The sequence below is a fragment of the Canis aureus genome, chromosome 11 (genome assembly GCF_053574225.1).
Source record: "Canis aureus isolate CA01 chromosome 11, VMU_Caureus_v.1.0, whole genome shotgun sequence".
Lineage (NCBI taxonomy): Eukaryota > Metazoa > Chordata > Mammalia > Carnivora > Canidae > Canis > Canis aureus.
Genome location: NC_135621.1, coordinates 13,194,005 through 13,213,690, shown reverse-complemented (window position 1 = coordinate 13,213,690; position 19,686 = coordinate 13,194,005). Strand labels below are relative to the sequence as shown.

The following is a 19,686-nucleotide window of genomic DNA, read 5'->3' as shown; positions in this document are numbered from 1 at the left end:
TGCCGGTGAGAGCACCTGTCCGCAGGTGGTGAACAGTCTGGGCGGAGGTAGGACGAGGGAGGAATTTGGATCTGATGTGCCAGAATTTACAAAGAAGTAGTCCTGGAGCCGCTTCAGTAACCGTGGAAGGCTGCGTAGACATTTATTGGCCACCTGCTGCGCACCAGGCACTGTTAGCTAAGAGCATAGCTGCGCGCTGAACGCGCAAACCCGACAAATAGTGAGCACGCGGGGGGTGCTCTGGATGTTGCGTTCTAGTCAAGACAGACATTATGCAAGGGAATAATTAAATTTACAATCTTTTTTTTTAAGATTTTATTTATTTATTCATGAGAGACACAGGCAGAGGCAGAAGCAGGCTCCCTGCGGGGAGCCTGACGTGGAACTCGATCCCAGGTCCCGGGGGTCACGTCCTGGGCCAAAGGCAGGCGCCAAACCGCTGAGCCCCCCTCCCCCCCCCCCCGCCCCCATGTCCCTAAATTTACGATCTTTTTTTTTTTTTTTTTTTTTTTTTTATTTATGATAGTCACAGAGAGAGAGAGAGAGAGAGGCAGAGACATAGGCAGAGGGAGAAGCAGGCTCCATGCACCGGGAGCCCGATGTGGGATTCGATCCTGGGTCTCCAGGATCGCGCCCTGGGCCAAAGGCAGGCGCCAAACCGCTGCGCCACCCAGGGATCCCCTAAATTTACGATCTTAATGAAAAATGCATGAAGAAGAAAATACACAGGCTTGGGGAAGGACCGGGGTGGCCGTGGGGGGTCATGTCCGGCCAGGGGGATGGGCCGGGGAGGACCGGACGGCAGGGCTGGCACACTCAGCGGACCGCCACCTCCTCGTCCGGGCCTGGCCACGGGCAGACGGCATGCGGGGTGCCAGGACGAGAGGCGGCGGCCCCCTGGCATCTGCCGCCCGCGGCTTATTGGGAAAGTGCCAGGGCTGAGGCTCCGGATCCGGGGCCCGGGCTGTGGGGCCCGCAGCGCCCCTGGGCCCCCGCACCAGGACCGCCCCAGGGCGGCAGGAACTCCTGCCCGGGAGTTCCCCGCATGGCAACCTGCACTCAGACCCATGGTCCTGCATGGCTGTGGGCATCGCCCGGCCGCCTCCAGGCAGCTCCCCCGGCCCTGCAGCACTGGGGTCCCGGGGCGCCCTGGTCCCCGTCTGCAGCGCAGGCCCTGCCGCCGAGCCCCTCTGGCCCGGACAAGAGCAGCCCCATGAGGATCCAGCGGCTGTCACTGTGGCTGTGCGAGGACCAGCTCTTGACAGGGTGCTCCTGACCCCCACCTGAGCGCCGCGGGGGTCGGCCACCGAGGGAGGGCACGGGCGTGACCTGGGGTCCCAGACAGGCTGTGCGGGGTGGGGGGTTGCCCGGTGTTTTCTGTCGCTCCCACGGGCAGAGGGCGAGCGATGCCGGGAAAGCCCCCAGCGCCGGGTGCCCCGAGGCGCACCCACTCCAGATCCCCCCTCGGGGGGCCGAGGTCCCGGTCCGGGAATCAGGGAGCTGTCTGCAAAGCCACGGGAGCGCGTGATAGCCTGGCCGTGTCCACGCCGCCTCCTGGGCCCTCACCATCCTCCTCGGGGTCCGGGTCCCCGCGGGGGAGGGAGGGGGTTCCCGACAGCGCAACCCATGCCTGAGGCCTGGGGCGCCCGCCCTTGATATTTCTGGTCGTCGTTGACATTTTGCACATCGTGGGGAGCTAGAGCACATCGTGGGGAGCTAGAGCAGCGCGGCACTGTGCTTAGGGGCGCGGTCCCTGTTGGGGCGGGTTTACAAACCAGGGCGCGAGCACCCCCGGGCTGTGAGCTGGGAATGAGGATGTGGCCGAGCAAGCAGAGGCAACCTGGAGACCTTGGCTTTTGGTCCCTGTTTGCCCGTGTGTGTGTGTGTGTGTGTGTGTGTGTGTGTGTGTGGTTTCTGGAATGAGCCCCTTGGCAGGAACCTCTTTGCCCCCCACTCCAGAGCCGGGGGACACATGACGTTTGGAGGCCAGGCGTTTAACGTGGCTCGGGTGGGCAGCGGGCTGTGTTCACCCCGCCACTAGCTAACGTGCGGCCTCGGAGCTGTGTGCTAAGCTGTGTGAGCGTGTGAACGGGAACGTGCACCAGTGAAATCGAGGCCGTGGCGTCAGGTGTTTGGCTCCCCCTGGGGAAGGCGAAGCAGCCTTAGCAGAGCCCACGGAGCCCGCCTTAGCCCCGGGTGGGCACCTGGGGGGTCAGCGGTGCCGCATCCCCGGACACCGGAGCGTCGTGGCCTCGCAGACACACGGACAAGCCTCATCAGCCCGGCAGCCCCCGGGGACCAGGCCGCCCCGTGGGAAACCGTGGGAGCAGAGAGCCTGACCCGGGTGCCAGCCCTCAGGCCGGGGTCTCGTCCTGGCTCAGTGGGTCGCAGCCAGGTGGCAGCCGGCTGATGCCCCCGGTGTGACCGTAGCAACACGACATTGAAACAGCTGCTGGGAACGTTTGCCCCGCGCTGAGGCTGCCTCTGGCCCGCCCGGCACTTTCAGGCCCGTGAGAGCAGCCTGGCATCATCGGAGGATTACGGGTTTCAGAATCACGCACACCACAAAAAAAAAAAAAAAAATCATCACACACCTGGGTTTGGGGCCTGGTGCCACCACCCAAGTCGGTTTCCTCAACACTAAACTGTGGGTGTTGCATGAGCTGCGGCTCAGGAACAGGGCTCAGCACCGGGGCCGCTGTTTAGGCTCTGATAGAATTTGGCGTTTTGTTTTTTAAAAAACTGGAAGGATAGGGAAGTGGGAAAAATTTTTCTTGGCTTCCCCCCCCGCCCCGGTCCTCCAACCCTCATCGCTCATGGTGAGCCGCCGTGCACTTTGCAGGCTCGTCTGTTAACGAGCAGTCTGTTGTACGTGGCCCTACGTAATACAATTGGGTATTCTGACTTCTTCTGCATGATGAAATAGTGTCGTCAGAAATTCTGTATGTCAGTTTGGCAGCGATGCTGTGATTCGCATAAAACTGCATATTTTTGAACACCTAACAAAAGGGCATTGGCTGAACGCAAGTGCTAATATAGTCAGGTGTTAAAATATTAAGCAGCCAGTTAAAAAAATGTAGAAGTTTATTTTGTTAACATAGAAGCATGTGACTATATGCAAAATGAGATGGTTTTGCCTAAAAATCAAGCGCCTCTTGATCTGTCTGGAGATTCACTGCCTCAGTCTCACAAGCTTTCAATTTTTAACGGGCCTCAGAATCACCAAGGGAGCCTGATAAATGCAGGTTTTGAGCTTTACCCCTAGAATTTGATTTAGCGCATGGGGCTCGGGGGTTGGCATTTTTACAGGGATCCAGGTGGCTCTGATCTGGGCATGACACTTCTCCCATTTCTACTCTTGAAGCTGTACTTAATTCTCCAAACTTCTCCATCTGCTTTCTCCTGAACTCCTAAAAAAGTACTTTGTGGCACTTATCACCTGCTGTTCTTGTCTTTGGGGTTTTGTGAATCCTTAGAAGTTATAAAGCGTTTCCTGATCTTCCAAGCAAACCGTGTCACACCCCGTGTTGGGCATCTGTGTCACACCCCTGGAATTTGTGTCAAGCTCCCAAGTTCCCGAATATAATATAGATACAAAAATATTTGGAATCCGGGACGCCTGAGGGGCTCAGTGGCTGAGCACCTGCCTTTGGCTCAGGGCATGATCCTGGGGTCCTGGGATTGAGTCCCACATCGGGTTCCCCACCGGGAGCCTGCTTCTCCCTCTGCCTGTGTCTCTGCCTCTCTCTCTCTGTCTCTCATAAATGAATAAATAAAATCTTTAAAATAAAATAAATAATAAAATATTTGGAATTCAAGTTTCATTTACTTTGTAGTAAAGGGAAAGGCCAAGCATTTCAGAACTCTTCAGCACACCAGGTATTAGAAAGGGGAAATAAGGGTAGCCTTTCCGACCTTGATAGGGGAAGAAAATGATGGTGTTTAAATTAACCTTACGCTGGCAATCGTGCTGTGAAACGTCAAGTTTGTCCTTTGTGCATTTGCTCTGGTCTAAGCCAGGGGTGGCCGGTGTTCATTGGAAAGGGGAGTTAAAAGCCTTCAAAACGCTTGTCATTCCAAAAGCATTTGTGTGAATATCTTCCAGGGTTATTTTTTTAAATAATAAATTTATTTTTTATTGGTGTTCAATTTGCCAACATACAGAATAACACCCAGTGCTCATCCCGTCAAGTGCCCCCCTCAGTGCCCGTCACCCAGTCACCCCCTCCCCCCTTCCTCCTCCCCTTCCACCACCCCTAGTTTGTTTCTCAGAGTTAGGAGTTTTTATGTTCTGTCTCCCTTTCTGATATTTCCCACACATTTCTTCTCCCTTCCCTTATATTCCCTTTCACTATTATTTATATTCCCCAAATGAATGAGAACATACACTGTTTGTCCTTCTCCGATTGACTTACTTCACTCAGCATAACACCCTCCAGTTCCATCTACATCGAAGCAAATGGTGGGAATTTGTCATTTCTAATGGCTGAGGAATATTCCATTGTATACATAGACCACATCTTCTTTATCCATCATCTTTCCATGGACACCGAGGCTCCTTCCACAGTTTGGCTATTGTGGACATTGCTGCTAGAAACATCGGGGTGCAGGTGTCCCGGCATCTGTATCTTTGGGGTAAATCCCCAACAGTGCAATTGCTGGGTCGTAGGGCAGATCTATTTTTAACTCTTTGAGGAACCTCCACACAGTTTTCCAGAGTGGCTGCACCAGTTCACATTCAGAAAAGACCCCGAATAGCCAGGGGAATTTTAAAAAAGAAAACCATAGCTGGGGGCATCACAATGCCAGATTTCAGGTTGTACAACAAAGCTGTGGTCTTCCAGGGTTATTGGTTGGTTTTCATTCTCAAGCTTTGTGCCACTGAGGTTACTCAAGGTAAATTTCTCATCTTGCAGTTCATTTAGGGGCCATCTGTGCTAAAATTGGGATTGAGTTACCCACCAAGTATTTTTTCACTTAGGTTTTATCGCTCTCCCTCCTTCCTTAAGCCAATTGATACCGGATAGCTGTGTCGTCAGGTTTCGTTGTCTTTTTTTTTTTTTTTTTTTTTTTAAGATTTTATTTATTTGAGACACACAGACAGAGAGACAAACAGGCAGAGGGAGAAGCAGGCTCCATGCAGGGAGCCCGATGTGGGACTCGATCCTGGATCTCCAGGATCATGCCCAGGGCCGAAGGCGGCGCTAAACCACTGAGCCACCGGGGCTGCCCAGCTTTTGTTGTCTTACCCTAGTCTTATGTGACAGACCAGCTGTTGCAAATTGGTTGTTATGTCGTTATAAATATTATGTTGAGATGATAATGAATTTTCCCCCTTGCCTGTGAAGCAACTAAATCTTCTTCTGTACAAATCCATGATTATTCTAGCTTAAAAAGCATTAAGAGCTACCAAAAAAGAATTCCTCAGAAGGAAACCTAGAAAACCAGGTTTATTAGCTCACTCAGAAAAAGCTCTTCCTTGGGGCGCCTGGGTGGCTCAGTCGGTTAAGCATCTGATTTTTGATCTCAGCTCAGGTCATGGTCTCAGGGTCGCGAGTTCAAGGCCTGTGTTTTTTATTGTGTGTTTTTTTTTTTAAGTAGGTTCCACACCCAGCCTTAAAAAAAAAATCCCCTTCCCACCTCTAGGGGCTTACATGAAAATATTAACTTTGTAGAATTGAAATTCTAGATGACCTGAGAGTTCATATCAGGCAATAGAAGGTTCTGGTTAATGAAGTGGTTCTGGGGCAGCCCCGGTGGCGCAGCGGTTTAGAGCCGCCTGCAGCCCAGGGTGTGATCCTGGAGACCCTGGATCGAGTCCCACGTCGGGCTCTCTGCATGCAGCCTGCTTCTCTCTCTGCCCCCCTCCCCCCTCATCTCTATGAATAAATAAAGTCTTTAAAAAAAAAAAAAAGAAATGGTTCTGATGGAAAATCACTGGACGGATTATACTTGTCCACGTGGCAAACGTGGGAACCTTCTTCAAAACCCTGCTCAGAAGGCATCTATAAACTCGTAGATCTGTAAACCTTTTCATGATCCCCCTCCTTGGAAAGAATGAACCATTTCTTTGATTCTACATACACAACAGTAACTTCTACCCACTTCTTTGGCCGTATAGGTCACCGGCTAATGTAATTATGTGTTTGCACACTGCTATTCTCCACTAGATCAGAAACTCACTGGAGTCTGGTCACCTGCCAAAATGCCCGGATACGGTAGTCCCAAGTGAAGGAATGTGTGAGCTAATGCGGGTTCTGTTCTAATCAGTCCGATAAACGGCTTTTTGTGGGTATTTTCTGAGAAATCCTGCAGTTACTAAATTTAAAGCGTCACCCTGTCATGAAAAACTTCCCTAAAATATTAACAGTAAATGAAGAATGAATGGGGAAGGGGCGCCTGGGTGGCTCAGCCAAGTGTCTGCCGTCGGCTCAGCTCATGATCTCAGGGCCCTGGGATGGAGGCCTGCCCTGGGCTGCCTGTCTCTCCCTCTCCTCTGCTCCTCCCCTTGCTCATGCACACACTTTCTCAGATAAATAAAATCTTTTGATTTATTTTTTTAAAGATTTTTTTTTTCATTGGGGCTGCAGCATCTGTGCTCCAAGAAGCCACCCCGATGCGAGGCCCAGGGCTCTGCGCCCCCCCACCCACCGCAGCCATCGGGGGACCCAGCGAAGGCACAGGGTGGTTTCTCCAAAGCACCAGCATTTGGGGGAAATGCGGAGGCTGCAGCCTGAGGCTTGTTGGATTCTTGGGAATCGCATCCTGGGATCAGCGGGGAGCCCGGAGGGGGAGGGCTTGGGCTGAGGGGCCCCCAGGACTGTGAGCCTGACCCACAGATTGTCGGTCTTTCTCCCCCCGCCCCCCGGGACACAACTTACTTTTCTATCCTTTTCTATCCTTGCTGTACAGGCAGGAACCTGTGGGTCCTGGTGGTGGGGCGCTTCCCGAAGGAGCACAGGGTCGGGATCCCGGAGTTCAAGTACGTGGCAAACATGCACGGAGACGAGGTACGTGTGCGGCCCGGACTCCGAGCGCCCTGGGGATGCGGAGGGCAGTGCCCACATCCCCGAAAGGCCTTCGAGAGGGTGCAGGGAACGGGCCCGACGGCCCGGCAGCTGGTCCCGCGTGGGGCTGGGGGAGCAGGGTGCCCGAGCCCGCATGGCCCCCCCTCCCCCAGCCCCTCCCTGGGTCCCCCAACTCCTCCCCGGAACCCTCCCTGGGCCCCCGGACCCCTGACCCCTACCCGGGCCTCTCCACCCTTCCCCAGCCCCCCCCCGACCTCTCCCTGGCCCCCAACCCCTCGGACCCCTCCTCAGGCCCCTTGGAACCCCCCCAGGCCCCCAGACCCCTACCCAGACCCCTTGGACCCCTCTCTGGGCCCCCCAACCCCTCCCCAGACCTCCTCCCCGGACCCCTCCCCGACTACCCCGACCCCTCCCTGGACCCCTTGGACCCCTCCCCAGGCCCCCGACTCCTCCCTGGACCCCTCCCCGGACCCCTGACCCCTCCCCTCCCCGGCGGGCCTTCCCACCTCTAGGGGCACCAGGGTGCCCCAGCCCGGGGGGCTGGACTGTTCCTCACGCAGGGGATCCCAGGAACACCTGGGCTTCTGAAAGCCTCGGGCCCCGCAACCGACCCAGGGAGCCTCCCCGCAAACCCTATCCCAGTGCCCGCCTCTCCCCCAACTTCTCAAAGACAAACTGGTTTTGTTCCGCTTTAGCTGCCCCCGTTTGGTTTGCGACACACCCTCCTGGCCCTGCTGCTGGGCTTTGGGCGGGACCCAGGCCTGCTGTCCCCGAGCGTCCCAGCCGCGGCCCCGAGGACCGGCCACCTCGACCCTCTGCTCCCGGTGCCGCGGGGAGCTGGGGACAGGGACGGCTCCGCGGGAGCCGGGGCCTGAGCGGGGGCTCCAACCACCCCGGGGCCCGCGTCCTCTCTCCCACCCCTCGGAATTGAGAGAGAGTCTTGAGCCCCAAGCCCCCAAGCCCCACTGCGGATGACAGCCAGGAGCTGGGGACCAAAGGCCTCTTCTCCATGAGCGGAGAAAAAAGCTGCACGGCCACCCTGTGGGTGCGGCCCCCACCTCCCTAGCTGGAGCCCTGCTGGGGGGGGGGGGCGGCCCCCGCCTGCGAGCACTGGCCCTGGCTCCTCCAGGACTCTGTGGGCCCCACACAAGCAGCTCATGGGGGACGTAGGTGCACTGAGGGCCATGGGGGACAGCACTGATCACACTTATTTTTTTTTTTTCATTTCATTTATTTGAGAGTGTGAGCTGGGTAGGGGATGGTGGAGAAACAGCAGGGAGCCCAAGGTGCTGCGGAGGGGGAGGCTCGATCCACCCCGGCACCTGAGCCGGGCAGACACCCAACCACTGAGCCCCCCAGGCGCCCCGATCACTATTTTGAAAATATTGCCTCTCTTACCTGGACCCCGCCCCACCGAGGACTGTGTACCGCCTGTGTCAGTACCCGGCTGGATGGTGGCAGTGGAGGCAGCAAGACCTGGTTCTGCTGATCAGACCCGCTATTTGCCTCCATGAACTTTCACCTTACGTCTTTATACCTTGTCTTAGAATCAGCTCTTTAAAGATTTTATTTATTCATTCATGAGAGACACAGGCAGAGGGAGAAGCAGGCTCCCCGTGGGGAGGCCAATGTGGGACCCGATCCCAGGACCCCGGGGACCACGACCTGAGCCGAAGGCAGACACTCAACCCCTGAGCCACCCGGGCGTCCTGAATCAGGTCTTTTTGAAATTAAAATCAATTTGTTGTTGTCATTATAAAATCAGTCTTGTGCATCTCCAACAAAACATCAACCACCACCAACAAAAACCTTGTGTATTGACCTTCCAAAAATCAGTAGTTAATTCTCCTAGTACTGTTTATCCTTCCAGATGCTTGTGCGTGCGTGTGCGCACTTTGGTTAAATGAGCTATGCTGATTTGCTGTTTGTGACATTTCACACTAGCTACCCTTTCAAGTTAATAAGAGTGTATCCTATCTTTATCTCCTATCCCCCTTTCTAGTTTCTTAAAATGTCCCCCAAATTGTCTAAATCAGGATCCAGTCCAGGCCCAGGCACCGCATGTGATCGATATGACCCTTGAATCCCTTTTGTTCTGGCCTTTAAAGGATCTTTTCACGACTCTAGATCTAATAAAGAGACCTGATCAGTTATCTATCCTGCAGAATGTCCCACATTCTGGATTTCTTCCTTCCTTATGGTATCATTGAACTTGGGCTTCTAGTTCCTGTTTCCTTCCAACTGGAAGCTAAATGCAAAGGTTTGCTGTATGGGTGTGAAACATCTTGGCTAACGTACCCTTAGGAATCGTGAGGATGGATTTGGCTGATGCTGAGGGTTTGCAGAAAGCAAACCGTGGCAGCAAAATCAACGTAGGATGGCCCCTTTGCAGGCAAGGATTGTTAGGAAAGATGTGATGCTCAGCCTACGCTCGTGTAGTATCTTGCTTGTCTTGGGTCACCTTGCTGTTGGCTCCCGTGCTTCTGATGACACCAGCTCACTGAGCCACGGTGATGGGACTGGCGAGCTACGTCTCCGCGGCGCTTTACAAGAGAATAATGAGAATAGCCCACGTTACGGAGCATGGGCCACATTAAGTGCTGGGTGGGCAGAGCTTCCTTTTTTTTTTTTTTTTTTAAGTATTTATTCATTTGGGAGGATGAGAGAGAGCGCACGCGAGAGAGGGAGAGGATGCAAAGCAGAGTGTGCGCTCATCGTGGAGCCCAGCGTGGGGCTCGATCTCACGGCCCTGAAGTCAGGAGCTGGGCCGAACCAAGACTGTGCCCCGTGGCCCTGGGCGTAGGCTGAGCCCTTCTGCAGCAGGCAGGTTGGTTAGGCCCGGTTCCCCGGAGGGAAGCAGCCGTGGGCTCGGTCACGGGTGTCTAAACCCAGCGCCGAGCCCCACCCAGCGTAGGTCCACCTCCTTTACCCTTTCTGCTGCCTTCGGAGTGTTCAATGCCATTGGATGAGAAGACTGGGTCTCCCTCGTCGTGTAAAAGAGGCCAAGCCCTTAGGGTGACCCTGGCTGTAAGTCCAAGTCCCCTCTCTCTCCCGTCCTTTTTTCTGCGCCCTGCTTGCCCTCCTTGATCGCCAGGAAGTCACGCAGGGTAGCCAACTGCACCCCTGGGCCTTTGCCACCTGGGCTTCAGGCTCTTTTCAGAACAGCGAGGGAGAAGTATTTCTGAGTTTCTACCTTTCGCCCGTGTTTTTCTCAGTCACCTGGGCCATCTGTTGAGACACACGCTGACCCGTCGCATTGTAGAAGCCCCAATTCTAGTTCTAGTTTCTGCAGGCTCCTAATGGGCGGTGTAGACGCATCTCAAGCCTAGTGATTGTCGTTCAGTGGAAGGGACGCGGCCGGCACACTGAGTGGGCTCCCTGTAGTTCTTTACTCCACAAACACTGGCGGAGCTGGAGAATGGGGTCTTTGTCTCCGTCCTCCTCCTTCTGTGACTGGTCCGCTTTGCAGTGAGCTAGAGCCATCGACAGAGTCATCGACAGAGTTCCACTGGAGACTGGGACCAGGCCCCAAGGCTGGGAACATCTGGTAGCCTCAGCCTCAGGGTGGGCGGGGGAGGTGCCTTCCCCAAAGCCGCCTCATCCCATGGTTTTTAAACTCTGTAGGAAGAAAAAAAGTCTTGGTTAATCTCTAGATTGTTAAGACCTCTCTACTTCCTAATAGAAATACTGAAGTGAGGCCTGACTATGTGTTGAGAAAGTTGAGTGCTGATAGGTTTCAGCTAATCCAGTAATAGGCAAAGTACAGGTCACAAGCTGGGGTCACTGGGTTCCCTTGACCTCAGGGCCATGGTCTTCAGCAGGATGGGAGCAGATAGTCACTGTGTGCTCATTAGGCTTAACTGAACTGCCAATTCAGTTTCTTTTGTGTCCCCCCACCCCCCCAGTCCCAAGCTCCTATTTCTTAAACATCAATGAATTACTTTTACTAGGGTGGGTTATTTGGGTAGCCTTTCGAAATATCCACATCACACTTAGAACTTCACATTTGGGTGGCATTCATTCGTAGTTCTTATGTTTTAGGTATATAAGCTAAAAGCAAAAACAATCCCTGGATAATAGTGACCATATTTTTTAACCTAAAAATACAGGATAAATGGATAAAGGATTCTCACATACACCTTCTAGGCATATAAGAGACGATTTATGAGATGCAGTTTGTGTGCTTAGATGTTTGTATTTAGAGGGTATTTAATGATTTATATGAACACCAGGCCATAATACCTTAATTTTGCCTCGGCTGGAAAATCTGGGATGTGTAGTCAACATGCAGTACAGGTTCCAAATGTACTAAAAAAGAAAGTAAAGCTTGTCCTTCCAGATGTCATTTACCAAGTTCTTTTTTCCACCATTATCCCAGATGGTAGCAAAATACCCTCAGTTAGGCAGTGTGGCTTTAGATTGTTAATTTTTTCCTTTTGGAGTTAGAATTAATCTTTATTCCAAGTGAAGGGTCTGATTCCTTTTAAGCATGTATTAAATTTCTCCTGTAATCGTGCTTTTTCTCTCCATCTCCGCTTTTGGTGAGGTTATGCTAGGGGACCAGGTACCTTGAGTCCCTGGCATTACCTGAATTGTATGTAAGTCCCCGCCCCTGTGAAAGTTGTTCTATATTGAAAATCGTTCAAAGGAAATAACTTGATGGTTGGTACATCTTCTGCCCTCGTTTAGCAGCTTAAGTCTTCACGTTTTCAGAAATTTCCTCCTTAGAATAGTCTTGACCTTGTAGCGGGTTTGTCAACAGTCTTCAACAATCGTTTACGGAGAACATGCTATCCTCAGAGCTGGGCAAGTTATGGGGCTACAGAAAGAGCCTCTCAGGGTCCCTGCCCTCAAGGCTTAGAGGAGGGAGTGGGGGGCAGGGTGATTGGTCAAGGTCGGTGGGGCCATTGTAGATGTATGGGTGCTATTAGGGGAGCACAAGCCTGCAGAGCTCTGGAACCCTGGGAAAAGTGTGCTAGATAATGTAATATTTAGGCTAATATCTAGGCAATCAGACAAAAGAATTAAATCGATAACACACTGTTTGGGGAGCCCCAGAGCTCACAGGCTTATTTTTCCACCCAGAAGCTGCACTATAACGTAGCATTTTTAAGACAGATTCCGTCGTCGGGATAGCTGGGTTTTGCTCTCGCTCTCACATGTTGCCTAGATTGGTGACTCTTCAAAAATTTATTTCCACTGTTATAAAACATTCTTCAAAGAGCTAGAATGCATATTTTGTCTCTGGCAGATTCCACCTTGACTGGAAACTAGAACTGATGGAGAATTTATTTGCTGCATTTGGATTATTACCATTTTAACTGGCAGATGAGTGATCAGGGAAAGGCCCCCAAACCTGGCATGTGCGCCCAGCCTCTCAGTGTCTTCGGGAGGGATTCTCATATTCAGTCTACACCCTCACAGGAAGTGGGCGTGCTAAACGGAAAGCTGGTGAAGCTGTTGGGATTGCTTTGACCGTGATCCTTTTTAAAATTTGGACCCTCTAAGGTTTCATATTCAAAGACTTAATTTTTAAAGAAGGGAAGTTTATGCATAAAACATGAATGAGTGCTTGAAACATTTATATTAAGGTTGGGAAGAATTAATTTGAATAATATTTGACCTAAATCTGCTGTTAGGAAGGCAGCGAAATACAGCCCCAACAGAAAGAGAGACTTTAACTCCCTGAAATTTTAGCTGTTTAAACTCAGCCTTTTAAAAATTATTCTCTTACTTGGTGTTTTACCATTTTTCCAAGATTTTTAGACTTTGTCCTCTGCAGTTAAGGACTTGTGATATGTTTTTGGGATATGGAGACAGAAAGTACTTTGGTTTTACATTGGTTTACTTGAAAGAATCCAGATTTTCTTGGTCTCGTAAAAATAATAAAGGTTTTCTTTAAAAAAAAAAATGATGCCAGAAAAATAAAAGGAGTAAAAATCATTCAGAATACTAGCACTCAGAAACAACCATCATGAATAGTTGCCAGATATCGTTCTAGACATCTTTGGATTTCTGCAGTAAGAGAATGAGGAGGATTCAAAGGATATAAAATAAAATGGGGTGTCAGACTACGGTACCCTTTAAATAAGCATGAGATTTCATGTTATGTGAACAGAATAAAACTGAGGTGAAACTCAAGTAATTGGTAGACTTGATAAATATGTTCTCAACCTAAGGAATTACCGGGTTCTTCCAAAGTCAAGAAAGAAAATTGGGGAAAAACTTTTTGAAATTGTAATCATTTTTAAATGATATATCATTTATATTTATATAGCATTTTTGGGGATGCCTGGGTGGCTCAACGGTTGAGCATCTGCCTTCAGCCCAGGGCGTGATCCCGGAGTCCTGGGATCGAGTCCCACGTCGGGCTCCCTGCAGGGAGCCTGCTTCTCCCTCTGCCTGGGAGAGGCGCGCGCGCGCACACACACACACACACACACACACACATTTATCATTTTTAGCTTTTGATGGGCTCTCATGCCCCCTTCCCCACTGGGCAGGGAGCCTGGTTTGGGGCTCGATCCCAGGTCTCCGGGATTATGACCTGAGCCCAAGGCAGACGCTTAACTCACTGAGCCAGCCAGGTGCCCCACAAGCTGATAATTTTGACTGTAAACACAAAAATCAAGGTAGTAGTAGTAGTAGAAGATAGAAATAAGTAGGAAAAAAATTGAAGTCAAAATTGAATATATTCCCGCTCTGGACCTGATGGCTACCTGTAAACATATAATTCACATATTCCAAATTTTCTTAGTCCCAGTTCCAATGGTTCCATGTTCATGGGGATTTCAAATTCATAAAATGTAGTTTCTTTGCTTGCCAACGAGGGGACTACAGTGAGAGATTGCCATTCAAGGCTTGCTCATCCGTTGTCACAACAGTCAATTCATACGGTGGGGTTTTCATTGGAAACTCCTGTCCTGCTCATGCCTACACTGGCGCCTCTACACCGCGGCCCTAAATCACCCGGTGCCCCAGATTTCCCAGGGACTGACCCCACAGCAGCATCTGATCTTAGGTAAGAGGCCAACGTTCCTACAAGGAGATTTCCTTTGAACCCAGGATTCTAGAGACAAGTTGACATAGCCTCGTCAGGCTAGTTCTATAATCAGGTTGTGAACTGCAAATTACCTTTTTTTTTAATAAAAAAAGTAATTCTCACTATTGAGGATTATGAAGCAAGATCTCTCATGGGTCTTGAGGTCCCCACTCGCTGGTGATACATCAGATAATGGTAGCTGGATATGATCATGTTTATTTTCATGGTCCTGCTTTTCAAACAAGGCCCATCAGAAACCTATCTGGCAAAATGGTTAAGGACACAAAGGTTTTCTTTTTCTTGTAAGTAAAAGTGAGCTGATTTAAAGAAAATAGAAACTAAGCAAGAGTATAGATAATATGCAGATATGGCCCCCCCCGCCAAAAAAAGCATGATGTGCAAATGGCTGAGGTTGCAGAAACCCAAGAAGGCGGCAACCGGGGCTGCACAGACGGGGCTGACCTTGCTCACTGTGTGGATACTTATTACCAAACAGGACTCTTCCCTCTTGGAACCCACGTGTGTCTGAAACATGGCCCGTGGGTCGCCATCCATGTGTTCTTGGGGGCCGGCTCCTGCCCTGTCCCTGCTCTCCCCCTCCAGTATTTCAGAAGGCAGAGAAAACGGAGACGATAATAAGAATAACCTTTATTCCACCTAATTCATTATTTTTAAAAAAAAAAAAAAAAAGAAATTCTTGGGGCAGCCTGGGTGGCTCAGCAATTTAGCACCTGCCTTCAGCCCAGGGTGTGATCCTGGAGACCCGGAATCGAGTCCCGCATCGGGCTCCCTGCATGGAACCTGCTTCTCCCTCTGCCTGTGTCTCTACCTCTCTGTCTCTCATGAATAAATAAATAAAAAATTTTAAAAAATACTTTTTAAAATGCTTTTTAAAACATTAACTTTTTTTTTTTATTTTAATACCATTCGCCGCTGCTGCCCCACAGGCCGCTGAGCGGTGGCCCCCTGCCCGAGTGCCGCATGGGGAGGTCACCGTGGTGTCAGAGCAGGCGTGGGTGGCAGTGGGAGCCCTTGTTGGGGAAACCGTGCCTCCGGACGACGCTCCTCACCGTCCTCCGCCCTAGTAACACCCCGTTTTCTCTCTCAACCTGCGCAGACCGTGGGGCGGGAGCTCCTGCTCCATCTGATCGAGCACCTCGTGACCAGGGATGGAAAAGACCTGGAAATCACGAACCTAATCAACAGCACCCGGATGCACTTCATGCCTTCCATGAACCCCGATGGGTTCGAGGCCGTCCGGAAGCCCGACTGCTTCTACAGTAACGGAAGGTGAGGGGGGCCCCGGGTGCCCCGGGAACCAGCCCTGGCCTGGGCCGCTCAAGGTTTCAGGCGACTGCCGGAGGCGGACGAGTGAGGGCCGGAGAAGGCGGCCTTCCTCCTGGGCCACCCGCCGGGCTCCCCTGCCCCCCCGGGCCGCCCACCGCCCAGGCCTCCTCGGGGATCCCTCCTGACTGGGCCCAGCACCCGTCTGTGAGCGCCCCGGGAGGGGGCAGGAGTCCTGCGGCCCGCGTTGTGCACTGTTAAATCTCGGGGCCTAAGTCTGCAGCAGGGACCCTGGGAATTACCAGTTGGTTTTTTAAAAGCCAGGACAGGAACTGATCAAAAGAAGAAGAGGGGGTCAGGGGGTGCCTGGGTGGCTCCTCAGTTAAGTGTCTGCCTCCTGTCCTCGGCCCAGGGGCAATGTCAGGGTCGTGGACAGAGCCCTGCGCTGTCGCTGCTTCTCTCTCTGTCCCCCCCACCCCACTGTTGAAGGGCATGTCCCCGCTCGCGCGCTCTCTCCCTCCCAAATAATCTTTTTTTAAAAATATTTATTTATTCATGAGACACACACACAGATACACAGGCAGAGGGAGAAGCAGGCTCCATGCAGGGAGCCCGATGTGGGACTCGATCCCCGGTCTCCAGGATCACACCCTGGGCTGCAGGTGGCACTAAACCGCTGTGCCACCGAGGCTGCCCCCTCCCAAATAATCTTAAAGAAAAAAAAAAAAAAGAGAAAGAGAGAGCCTTGTACTATTTCTGATTTAAACAGTTTATTAAAAAAAATAAAAATAAAAAAAAAAACAGTTTATTTTCTCACAATGGCCCCCGGGAGTTGAGGATTTCTCAGGGGTCTGCTGAACACTGATATGGGGGCAAACGTTTGTTTGCTTTTACCAAAAATAAATATAACCTCACCAGTCGATGACCCGCTATGTCGGGCCATCCTGCGGCATAGGGACAGCGGCGGCCCCCAGGAGGGGTGGGCACTGAGGAGGTTCCTGTGGCCTCTCCACCCGTCGCTGGGGAACCAGCACCGGCCTCAGCGACCTGGACCCTCCCTGTTCACTCTGGGCCCTGGAAGGCGGGAGTCCGGGGAGACTCAGTGGCAGCCCCCAGTCGGGCGGCCAATGGGGCCCTCGGGCCTGGGGGGCGGGCATCCAGGGCAGGAGCCCCCGGGTGCCCCAGCCCACGGTGAGTCCCTGGGCGGCCACTGGGGGCGACTTGGGCCTCCTGGGGGGGTGTCCAGGGCGGGAGCCCCCCGTACCCCCAGCGCCCCGCCCACCGTGAGTCCCCAGGTGGCCGGTGGGGGTGACTCGGGCCTCCAGGGGGGCATCTAAGGGCATGAGCCCCCACGTGCCCTGCCCACCGCGTGTCCCCGGGGCTGCAGGACGCCCACCGCCCAGACCCGCGCGGCCGGGCCCCTTCCCCGCCTGCCCCGGCGCACCCCGACTCCTCCGTCCTCCTCCCGAAGGGAGAACAGTAACCACTACGACCTGAACCGCAACTTCCCCGACGCCTTCGAGCCCAACGACGTGTCGCGGCAGCCCGAGGCGGCGGCCGTCATGGCCTGGCTGGAGGCCGAGACCTTCGTGCTCTCCGCCAACCTGCACGGCGGCGCCCTGGTGGCCAGCTACCCCTTCGACAACGGGGTGCCGGGTAAGGGGGCCGTGCGCCCCGGGATGCGTGCATCTGAGGCCTGAGGGGGGGCGGGGGGCCCCGAGGAGCCCCGGCCTCGTGGGGAGGAGGGGCGCGGGGAGGCCCCGAGGAGCCCCGGCCTCGTGGGGAGGAGGGGTGCAGGGAGGCCCCGAGGAGCCCCGGCCTCGGGGAGGAGGGGTGCAGGGAGCCCCCGAGGGAGGCCCAGCCTCGTGGGGAGGAGGGGCGCGGGGAGCCCCCGACGGAGCCCCGGCCTCGGGGAGGAGGGGTGTGGGGAGCCCCCGACGGAGCCCCGGCCTCGTGGGGAGGAGGGGTGCAGGGAGGCCCCGAGGAGCCCCGGCCTCGGGGAGGAGGGGGAGGAGGGGTGTGGGGAGCCCCCGAGGGAGGCCCAGCCTCGTGGGGAGGAGGGGTGTGGGGAGCCCCCGAGGGAGCCCCGGCCTCGTGGGGAGGAGGGGTGCGGGGAGCCCCCGAGGAGCCCCGGCCTCGTGGGGAGGAGGGGCGCGGGGAGCCCCCGAGGAGCCCCGGCCTCGTGGGGAGGAGGGGTGCAGGGAGGCCCCGAGGAGCCCCGGCCTCGTGGGGAGGAGGGGTGCAGGGAGCCCCGGAGGAGCCCCGGCCTCGTGGGGAGGAGGGGTGCAGGGAGGCCCCGAGGGAGGCCCAGCCTCGTGGGGAGGAGGGGTGCGGGGAGCCCCCGAGGGAGCCCCGGCCTCGTGGGGAGGAGGGGTGCAGGGAGCCCCCGAGGAGCCCCGGCCTCGTGGGGAGGAGAGGTGCAGGGAGACCCCGAGGGAGGCCTAGCCTCGTGGGGAGGAGGGGTGCAGGGAGGCCCCGAGGAGCCCCGGCCTCGTGGGGAGGAGGGGTGCAGGGAGCCCCGGAGGAGCCCCGGCCTCGTGGGGAGGAGGGGTGCAGGGAGCCCCCGAGGAGCCCCGGCCTCGTCCGGGAGGAGGGGCCTTGGCACGGGAGGCGGCGGCGCCAGGTGCTTGGCGCTGGGCGCCCGCCGAGACGTGTGGGTCCCCCGCAGCCACCGGGACGTCCCACTCCCGCAGCCTGACCCCCGACGACGACGTCTTCCAACACCTCGCCCACGTCTACGCCTCGAGAAACCCCACCATGAAGAAGGGAGATCAGTGTAAGGACAAGATGGACTTCCCCAACGGAATCACCAACGGCTACGCCTGGTATCCGCTCAGAGGTGGGTCCCCCCCCGCCGGGCTCCTCGGCCCTGGGAATAGGGGGGCAGGTGCGGGAGGGCACGGGGACCCCCGCGCAGGGATCCCAGGGGCGGGGGTGGGTGGGAATGTTCCCATAGAAGGACGAAGGTAGGTGGCAGCCCGGGGGTAGGAGGAGAAATGCAGGCCAGGAGCAGCGGCAGGGCCGGAGGCCCGCGCCCCAAGGGGAGCCCCCCCCAGAGCTGCCCCCCGCAACCGTGCGCACTCCCCATGGTGGCCTGGGAGGCCGCACCCGAGAGCCCCAAGCGGGACCTGTGCGGCCTGGCCCCATCGGGGTGGCCCTCCGTCCTACCCCCCCCCCCCCCGCAGGCGGGGTCTCTAACCCTGGGGACGAGCTAGGAACCCTGCGTGCGCAGCTCCCACCGGCTCCGAGAGCCCCCCCTCCCCAGGACTTGGCTTTCTGTCTCTTCCTCTATTTCTTGGTGAAAACGAGGTCAGAGAGAAACACAAGTACAAGCCTTAGAAGGGAAGTAAGTACCAAGAAGGGAGAAATCCTTCCCGCTAGAATCTAGACCTCCATAGCTGCTACTTAACGTAAATAACACGTTGATAATTGTTTGACTATTTTCTTAGCATGAGGCTTTTTGCTAAGTCAGTACTTCCCAAGTACCCTGCTGGCCTGCAGTGATTTCACCAAATCCAAGATGCCACTGAGGATAAAACACCGTACCTCCAAGGATGAAAGAAAAACGTTTCTGGCCAAACTAATGACAACTGGGTTTTTCAGCCATCGAGTTTAACACACCTCCCAACTCAGAGATTTTTAAATATGAAAATTTTTGCATCTTAGAAAATATGAAACAGGATTATGACCCTTTCGAAATAGTCTCCATAGGTGAGAACTGGACGGTGAGCTTGGATACCAGCGGCCTCAGGGGGCCTGGGTCCCTCCGCTCCCGAGAGCCGCCCGGCACCCTCTCTCTCACCCCCAGATGCAGCTCAGCCTAGTGGGTAAGAGCACGGGGCCTGGACAGGAGGGCCTGCGCACTGGGCTCTGCGCTCACTGGCACGTTCCTTGACATCTGTGATGGTCTGTCTGTAAAACCTGGGGAGTAGCTGCCTAACAGACTCCTCAGCTAGTACCCACTGAAGGCACACGCTCGCTGACCCTTAGCCATTGGCATTCCTCCGAATGAGTGTATGTAGCTTCACATAATAAATGTAGTTATGGTTTCTAAGCATTTTTTTTAGAAGTATCATTCCATATCTGTCTAGGATGTAACTTACAGAAGAAATGTACACTGATAAATCCTTTTTGTAAGTTATGATTGGAAAAAAAAAAACATAGGACTGACCCTTCCCCTCCCCTCAGGTGGCGCACAGCTGAACTTTAGTCTGCTCCGACCCAGGTACCCACGTGAGAGTGTTAGATCGCCTGTTCACGCCTGGCTAATAAGATGTCAGGTCCTGATTCTATAATGCTAATACGTCAAGTTCATCTTCTCCTGTTTACATG

At 54.2% G+C, this 19,686-nt stretch overlaps 1 protein-coding gene across 4 annotated transcripts in view; it reads left to right on the top strand.

Annotated features, from left to right (window-relative positions):
* The window catches only part of CPM (carboxypeptidase M), a 92,579-nt gene that overhangs the window by 38,274 nt on the left and 34,619 nt on the right, over positions 1-19,686 (top strand). For 3 of the 4 annotated variants that reach the window (XM_077913777.1, XM_077913775.1, XM_077913776.1), the window contains exons 3-6: positions 6,913-7,010; positions 15,188-15,360; positions 16,826-17,010; positions 18,023-18,193. In XM_077913777.1, the coding sequence (XP_077769903.1) occupies positions 6,913-7,010; positions 15,188-15,360; positions 16,826-17,010; positions 18,023-18,193 (627 nt within the window). The remainder of the gene's footprint in view (positions 1-6,912; positions 7,011-15,187; positions 15,361-16,825; positions 17,011-18,022; positions 18,194-19,686) is intronic. The other variant, XM_077913778.1, reaches the window with a different exon arrangement.